This window comes from Phaseolus vulgaris, chromosome 6 (genome assembly GCF_051622355.1).
Source record: "Phaseolus vulgaris cultivar YP4 chromosome 6, ASM5162235v1, whole genome shotgun sequence".
Lineage (NCBI taxonomy): Eukaryota > Viridiplantae > Streptophyta > Magnoliopsida > Fabales > Fabaceae > Phaseolus > Phaseolus vulgaris.
Window position 1 is genome coordinate 4,944,890 of NC_143503.1, and position 8,326 is coordinate 4,953,215.

Sequence of the window (8,326 nt, forward strand, 5' to 3'; positions counted from 1 at the left end):
GTCATCAAAACGCCGCAAGGGCAGTAGGGGGCAAGCTTTAGTCTTTTCACTGAAAGCAAGTTATCAGCTCAAGACTGGGGGGCTTGTGTACCGACCAGGTCAACGGGTGTGATGACGTGGACAAGAGAAAGGTAGGTAGTCAAGAAGTCAACGTAGTCGTCGTATGTAAAAGCGGCGTTCTGCAGCATAAATAAGCGGTTATCGTCGAGATGTGTCACCGCCAAGATGGATCATCGCCCATCGCCTAAGTAAGACATCGCCTAAGTAAGACATCGCCTAAGTAAGACATCGCCTAAGTAAGACATCGCCTAAGTAGGACATCGCCTGAAGAGTCAACCCGCATGACGTAAGCATTTCACAGAGAGGGGGCCCACACGAGGGGATAACCCTAAGTTGGGTGGCGGCACTGTGGGTCCCTATGCACAGAATAAATGAATAAGTCAAAAGGGCACGTGGTAATGCCCACGTGCTCACTAAAGGTATCCAGGGAAGGCTGCATGCATGAAACGTGTCTAATTAGGGCACTCGAACAGTATGATGGCGCGATAAATACAGCGCTCAAGTTAGAGCCCAAGTGGCCATAAGGTTATACATTGCACTCCAGATAAGGGAAGTCCATGGGCCAGATACGCTAAGATCCTAAAGATAGCGGCGCAAGGACCTTCTCCAAGGAACCCTAGATAATAGCAGGCAACGCAGAGGTAAACCCTAGTCTTCACTTATATATAGGGCACAAATAAGCCCTAGAGAGGGACGCTTTTCACAGTTGCATGAGTCTTAACCTAGTTCTCAGATAGACATACAGAGGGAAAACCCTAATTGTTCTTGACGGCGTATCCGCTAAAAGCACAAGACAATTAGGGCAACACAGTTTTAGCCATACAGTTTTCAGTCATTGAGATTATTATACAGTTTCTAGTTACTTTGGTGTTTCTCGCTAGCTGACTTGATCGTCGGAGTGCAAACGGCTGCGAGGGCGCCCCTTTGTTCTTCTTTTTCAGGTACTGACAGACGAAGTAAACTGAAGGTGCCCTAGCTCGTTAGAACAAGCCACGCATAAAGATGACCCAGGTCAACCGGCCGGAACATTTAAAAATGCCATAAGTTTAGTGTAGGGTAGAATTTAATTTTTGTTAAAGTAGAATAGGAAATTTTATTTGTAATTTTTCCTTAGATGAAATTTGGCATCTAAAAACAAACCTAGAAATTAGGGTTTCTAAAACAACTAATTTAACCAATGCCGGTTATGATTAAGCCATGGAGAAGAGTACACATTTTCCACATGTTCCATATGATCCATGTGTTAAACGTTTTCCATCACATGTTAAATATGCTTCATGTGCTCCATGTGCTAAGTTCAAAATTAGGCGCCAATTTCAAATTCATTTTCATTTGAATTTGGCTTTGTAATTCCAGCCCTCCATTGCTATAAAAGGAGGTGCTTGGCTCATGATTTTTTTAAGATTAATGAAGAGTGAATTGCTGTCAAAATTGTGTCAATTTCACTCATTGTCTCATACCTACTTAGGATAGACACTTAGTCTTCATTTTTCACATTTTTCAACTGAGATGACATTACCACTTACTCTCCACACCTAGCATGCACCTCCAAGGATACCAAAACTCTACGTGAGCTCCTTGTTCATCTTCCTTCATTGATGCTTCCGTCATTTCTTCAAAGAAAACGCAAATCGGATGAAGGCATACTCCATTAGTGTAGGAAGAAAATGCCTTGCATAGGCCCATTTTGATTTCCCTTAAAATTGTTATTATTCTCTCTTCCCTAGTCTCTGGTACTCTCTCTCCCTCTATGTTGTTTGTTATTGCGTTCTCAAACCTTAAACTTTCTTGTAATCCCAGATTTTAACGCGAATAATGTTTTTGTGCATGGGAACAGACCAAGCGAACCAAAAAGGCTGGTATTGTTGGAAAATAGGTACATGTTCGGTTTTAATCGTTGTTGTTGAATGTTTTCAGTGTTTACTCTAAGGTTTAAGGTTTATTTCGCTTTCGCATGTACTTTACTTAATTTCGGAGTAAGAACTTGAGTTCTACAGTACAAATAAAATATTATTTCTTACTCTATTTTATATTTTATTCCCACACATACAAAAACTACTTTTTTTTATATATTTATTATTTTACATGGAAATTGTGGCATTTTTATTTTCTTAAAATCCTAGACATATCTTCTATTATTGTTAGAAATCTTATATTACCATATCTCCATTTTGTTTAGTTTTAATAATATTACACTCACAATTCCATAAGAAAAACAAATAATTTGAGAAATTTAAAGCTGTTAGTGTAATTTTACTTTATTATTATTATTATTATTATTATTATTATTATTATTATTATTATTATTAGTAATAATATAACTTTCTCTGTTGGATGCAGTTTTTGTCTCTCTATAGTATCCGTGTCTTTCTGATCACACCCTTTTAAAAAAAGCACCAAGTTGAAAACTTTCACATTTGAATTTCACAACCAAGGTATTGCTTCTCTTTATAGGTTTTGCTTCGCTCGAATCATGTTTTAATCTTAGAGAAATTTTTGTTATTGTTTTTTATCCTGGAAAGAAAATTAAAAATTGTTGTTAGTATTTGTATTCAGAAGGTCGAAGCGGACCTCACCGAAAGGGACTTTTTGATTTCCTCGGTGTCCCAATGTTTATTCACCCAAAACCAGTGTTCATGATTTGAAGTTGTTTGGTTGATTAAATTTTCAATTTGTTGTGATATATTGTTTGAAGGTGGGTTGGTTTGGCTTTCTTTCATCTTTTTCGGGGAAGAGGGTTTTGGTTGATTGTGAATTCGTTTTGGGTTATTTAATGATACTCAAAAGGTGAAAATTAGAAATAGGTTAGTGAGATGGCAGTGGTTTCTTTTTGCACCTTAGTTTCTCAAAAATCAAATTTTGTTTACTTTGGCGAGTCCCGGGAGTAGTTTTGCTTAGAAAGCTGGCTACTTATATTTGCTTACTAAGTTGGTGACTCTGGGGAAGAATCTGCACACAAGAATAGTTTTGGGACTAAATAACACTAGTTTCAGTTTGCTGTGGTGCTTTTTAGTTTTTTTGCTGGCAAAATTGTCTTGCACTTGCATTCCGTTGTAATCTTGATTTGATTTTGTGCTCTCATGCTCTTTGTCCTTTTCAGTTGCGAATGTATCCGTTTTGTTTTGAGTATAGGTGACCTGAAAAGTCTTTCTTCAGGCATTTGAAGACTGAACTATATGGCAAGCTGATCTTTTATTTTTTATAATTTTTATTGTTGTTTCAGCAAAAGGGAAGAAGGGAAAGAATCTCGCCCTTAATTGAACAGAATGAATGCAGTTTACATTTCTCCGAACCATTTAATTTCTCTACCATGTTACAAACCCAGGCAATTTTTCAGTTCCGCAAGAGAGAGCACTTTGAGTGGAAGAACTCCTCTTATTCAGATTAGAGGCCGGAGTATTGTAAGTGCATGTCTTAATGTGGATGTTGCTGCACATAACACCAGCAAGTCAAAATTGGAGAAAACTAAGGATGTGATAGAGATGGAAGGGAAGTTTTTGGTGGGGACATATGCTAGAACACCAGTGGTGCTTGAGAGGGGGGAAGGTTGCAAGTTGTATGACGTTGAAGGGAGAGAATATTTAGATTTGAGTTCTGGGATTGCTGTCAATGCACTAGGACACGGTGATGTAGATTGGTTAAAAGCTGTTGTTGAACAGGCTGCCACCCTTACTCATACCAGCAATATATTCTACACAATACCTCAGGTTCGGGCATGTTACTATGTGTATGAGTTATATCAATTTCTTCATCTGTATAAAAGTCACGGAAAGCTTTATGTTTACCAATCAATATCTTTGGTGTGGGCATGCGATGAATTGTCTATTTGTATCAGAGTCATTTTTCTATCATCTTCAATTTGCTGAGATATTATGGAAATTTTTTGGAATAAACTGCTGCTACTTTATGGTTTGTTTGAATTAAGACACTAGTTTTCTCGGTAACAATTAAGCAGGGCACCAAATTTGCTAATTGTTTCTTTAGTGGTTTAAAAAATATAAATAGTCAAACTTATATAATTTAGTTTCATTTTACATTTTTTGATCTGTCATGGTGTTCATAATTTTGTGAATATTTTATGAGGATTTGTTTTTCAAAGTCTGAGTTGGAGCATTGGAGGTGTAATGGTGGTGATTCAAATATGATGATTGCTCAATGTGGTGTGTGTTTCTTTAGTGTTTTATGAGGACAAAGATCTGGATTGAAAATTGCTGCACTTCAATTCTTTTGAAAAAAATGTATGGAAGAGTTAGGATATTTAACGAAGGGAGTGGCAATGAAAACTTTAAATTTGGCAGTGGCACATGATTATCTTAATGATGATCTACCATAGCTTGTGAGAAAGTTAATTTCCAGGATTGAGTACTTGTTTTATACTGTACCATTCACTAATTGAAGGGAAACCCAGTTGTTGTTAGTTATCGGGCATTGATAAACCTTAGCGTATAGTGCTTACTAGATTGGTAATTCTATAAATTATAATTTGTCTAGAACTCTAGCAGGGAAAGGAAAACTAAACCAATATATAAAAATGCTAAACAAGTCCCAAATGAAAACATAAGTGTGCATAATTTTATAAACACTTGAGCCATTCCATTTACATTTTTTAGTTTACAATTCGAAGGACTCTATGAACAATCCTTAGTTATTTGTCTTCATAGGGCGTTAAAAGATTAATTTACATCTCTCCAATTTTATACTCCACTGTTCATAGAATGCAGAGTATTGCAGTTTTCCCATTATCAAATTTCTTCCATCCCTGGTATGTTTGCATAATAAATGCTAGTTAATCTGGCATTATACGAGTCCTTGATCCTTTAACATTTTAGAGAAATAGAAAGAGATTTGCCGTTGATCACTTGGTTTGGAGATTTTATACTTTATTGTGCTTTGGAGATTGTAGAGAAAGAGATGGCCATTGATCATTTGGTTTAATAATGTCATTCTCTGATTGCGTGTAAGTTATGAAAAGGAAAGAAAACAACTTATTTAGTATATGCTTTATCTAATAAGTATATAATAAGTATATATATGGCTGTGATGTTATTGGGCATGTCTATATTGAAATCTACCTATTTGTAATTGTTTATAGTGGTTCCATTGTGCTTTACTTTGGTTCATTTCTTGTAGAAGCTGGTTATGTGTATCTGTACAGTGTTGCATTCTATAAATTATATTTGAATTGTTGCAGGTAAAACTTGCAAAGCGTCTCGTGGATTCTTCTTTTGCCGATCGTGTGTTCTTTTCAAATTCTGGAACTGAAGCAAATGAAGCAGCTATTAAATTTGCCAGAAAACATCAGAGACACACAACTACTAATGGAAAAGAGCCAGCAACAGAATTCATTGCTTTTAGTAACGGCTTCCATGGGAGAACCTTGGGTGCACTTGCTTTGACAAGTAAAGTGCAATATAGAACACCTTTTGAACCCATTATGCCTGGAGTGACCTTTTTAGAGTATGGAGATGCTCAGGCTGCAACAGAGTTAATTAAGCAGGGCAAAATTGCTGCAGTTTTTGTGGAACCCCTCCAAGGAGAAGGTGGAATTTACAGTGCTACAAAAGAATTTCTACAGTCCCTGCGGAATGCTTGTGATGAAACTGGGACACTTCTTGTGTTTGATGAGGTATAGGTGTCATATGTTGAAGTATAATTATAGGTAGTATAAGTATTGCATTTGGTTTTATATACTATTCTATTTAACTATCATGTGCTTTTTGAGATTTTGTAGGTTCAATGTGGTTTAGGTAGAACAGGGTTGTTATGGGCCCATGAGGCATATGGCGTCTTCCCTGATATGATGACCCTTGCAAAGCCTCTTGCGGGAGGACTACCTATTGGACTTGTTTTAGTGACGGAGAGTGTTGCTTCTTCTATAAATTATGGTGATCATGGAAGCACTTTTGCAGGAAACCCTCTTGTTTGCAGTGCTGCTATTGCTGTTTTTGATAAAATATCAAAACCTGAGTTCCTGTCATCTGTATCTAAGAAAGGCCTCTACTTCAAAGAACTACTCAGGCAGAAGTTGGGAGGAAACCGACATGTGAGAGAAATTCGTGGTGTTGGGCTAATCATAGGAGTAGATTTAGATGTACCTGCCTCGCCCTTTGTCGAAGCTTGTCAAAATTCTGGCCTGTTAGTGTTAACTGCTGGAAAAGGAAATGTAGTGAGGATTGTCCCACCATTGATCATAACAGAGAAGGAGATCGAGCAAGCTGTCCACATTTTGTTCCAAAATTTAAAAGTTCTTGATAAGTAGGAGGTAGGAGAAAGAGGATTGGCATTGCAAGCAAAAACTAACTCATTTGGTTGTGTCTTATTGGTGAGTAGTTGAAAGTTTCAAATGGCAACCTCACTACTTCCCTTTCATTTAAGATGTTTTCATGGTAAGAATATTTCAACAATATTATTGCATTTCTCTAGTAATTCGTGGCAGAGCAGATGGTTTACAAGGTCCATTCTCCTCGGCCACATTTTTATTTGTTGTTTTTTGTTCATATCAGTGCAATAATCACTGTAAGATCTTCTTAGTTCTTACTGTAACTATTTGTACACAAACTTTCTATTGGTAGATGTAGTCGTCTAGGGTCTTCTTTGGATTTGTCTGGACGATATAAGAGCTCTTACAAATTTTTCTTATATATAAGTTTATTTTTGTTTATAAAAAAATTAATTTTAATTTTTTTGTCCAAAAGGTCTGCTTCCTCCCTTATAAAAAGCTTTTAAAATAGCAGTCTACATGCTTTTTTGTGGCACGTTGACTTGTTTTACCAAAGTTTTCCAATGTATTTCCTCTGAAAATCTTATAGGTTATATTGAACTTGAGTCTAGTTTTGTCCTTTTCTTCACCTGTTCTTAATTTTTTTTTCTGATAATCTTTTAGGTTATGTTTTCTGTAAAATGAAGTTGGAATTTTAGTGTGGTACTGCCATAATACAAAATTGAAATGAATGAGATATATACCTTAATTTGTTCATTTTAAAGACAAAGTAATTATTTATTCCTTTTTTTCATCATTAGTGAAGTAATATAACTTATCAAAGAATGAAGATTTTATATAGCCTTTATGTTGGAACTGGATTTCTTTTTTGTAAAATTCAAGATTGGACCACCAAAGCTATATAAAGTTATTGCCAACTTCATAGAAAAAAAAGTTTCTTTATCCGTTTGGCTTACAACTTGGTTGCTTGTGATACAAAACACTATATTTTAATTATGTTTAAAGAAGACCAGGTTTATTTTAACAATTAAGTTTACACTAGCATTTGAGAGACTGAAAAAATTATGTAGAGTACCTCTCAAATATGTCTCTATTATTGAATGTTGGGTATAAGAAATTTGGAATCTTTTTTGGAGATATTAATAATGTCGGATGAAAGTTATATTTGATATTTTGTTTTTCTTACAAAAATTGATCTTGAGCAGTTGCTATCTAAAATGTACTAGAGATATTTTAATTAGGCTATTTTATTATTTGATGACAGATTTTAATACATTTTATTTGGTAAAGGATTCTTAATAGAGTAAACGTATATGAATAGTCTAATAATGATATGCTGATATCTAACATGATAAATCTAATTATAATAATTAGAATGAACTCTGTTATTATTTTAAAATTTAGAGTTCAGATATAATTCAATGTTGTAAATTCAACTATTTTACTTTTTACTTATATAAACTGCTTTGACCAACTTGGGAATATTTCTATTTTGAAGTATTCATTCTGAAATGAAAGAGGGTGATATCATTTAAGATTAATTTATATTAACTCAACCAAACTAGAACCTAAGATGATAGTTAGTTTTTATTTATATATTTTAATTTAATCGTACAAATAATTTGAATTTTCAATACTCATTCTCAATGTTTATCACCATTGAGTTTACCAAAAACATAATTGGAAGGAATTCTAAGCCGTTCATAGTGAAAAGCTCTCGAGTATGATTTTCAAATTTCATCTATGAAAGTGTATTTTTTGTTTGTTTAAGATTGTAAATTTAGTCCTAATATTTCATTTAATGTTTTAGTCTTTTAACTGTTAAGGATTGCATACTTGAGTTATTATACAATTTTCTTTTATATAAAAATTGTCCTTATCATCTATCAAAGTCATAATGATGTAATATTTTAACAAAACAAAAGATAATATGTGATATGATTTCACTTGAACCTTTGACTATTTTGGGATGCGTTCACATTGGTTTCCTAGTATTCAAGATACTTTCAAGAATAGGATCAAGTTCTAAAAGGCAATCGAAAGAGT

General features: G+C 34.7%; 1 protein-coding gene across 3 annotated transcripts; it reads left to right on the top strand.

Moving 5' to 3' along the window:
- Positions 1-1,460: 1,460 nt before the first annotated feature.
- Positions 1,461-6,659, top strand: WIN1 (HOPW1-1-interacting 1). Of its 3 annotated transcripts, XM_068638322.2 has the most exons (6): positions 1,461-1,793; positions 1,898-1,936; positions 2,401-2,495; positions 3,284-3,767; positions 5,252-5,686; positions 5,792-6,659. In XM_068638322.2, the coding sequence occupies exons 4-6, from the start codon at positions 3,327-3,329 to the stop codon at positions 6,317-6,319; spliced, it is 1,404 nt and encodes a 467-aa protein (XP_068494423.2). In that variant the 5' UTR covers positions 1,461-1,793; positions 1,898-1,936; positions 2,401-2,495; positions 3,284-3,326; the 3' UTR covers positions 6,320-6,659. The 3 variants fall into 3 exon arrangements, with proteins under 3 accessions (XP_068494423.2, XP_068494426.2, XP_068494425.2); XM_068638325.2 differs by lacking the exon at positions 2,401-2,495 and having other exon boundaries at positions 1,467-1,793; XM_068638324.2 differs by lacking the exons at positions 1,461-1,793; positions 1,898-1,936; positions 2,401-2,495 and adding an exon at positions 2,510-2,755.
- The last annotated feature ends 1,667 nt before the right edge of the window (positions 6,660-8,326 follow it).

Bases quoted from the DNA above. Each gene is read 5' to 3' on its own strand.
- WIN1 (XM_068638322.2), top strand. From the start codon at position 3,327: ATGAATGCAGTTTACATTTCTCCGAACCATTTAATTTCTCTACCATGT. The intron at 3,768-5,251 runs GTTCGGGCATGT...GAATTGTTGCAG, and splicing joins TATTCTACACAATACCTCAG to GTAAAACTTGCAAAGCGTCT. The intron at 5,687-5,791 runs GTATAGGTGTCA...GAGATTTTGTAG, and splicing joins CACTTCTTGTGTTTGATGAG to GTTCAATGTGGTTTAGGTAG.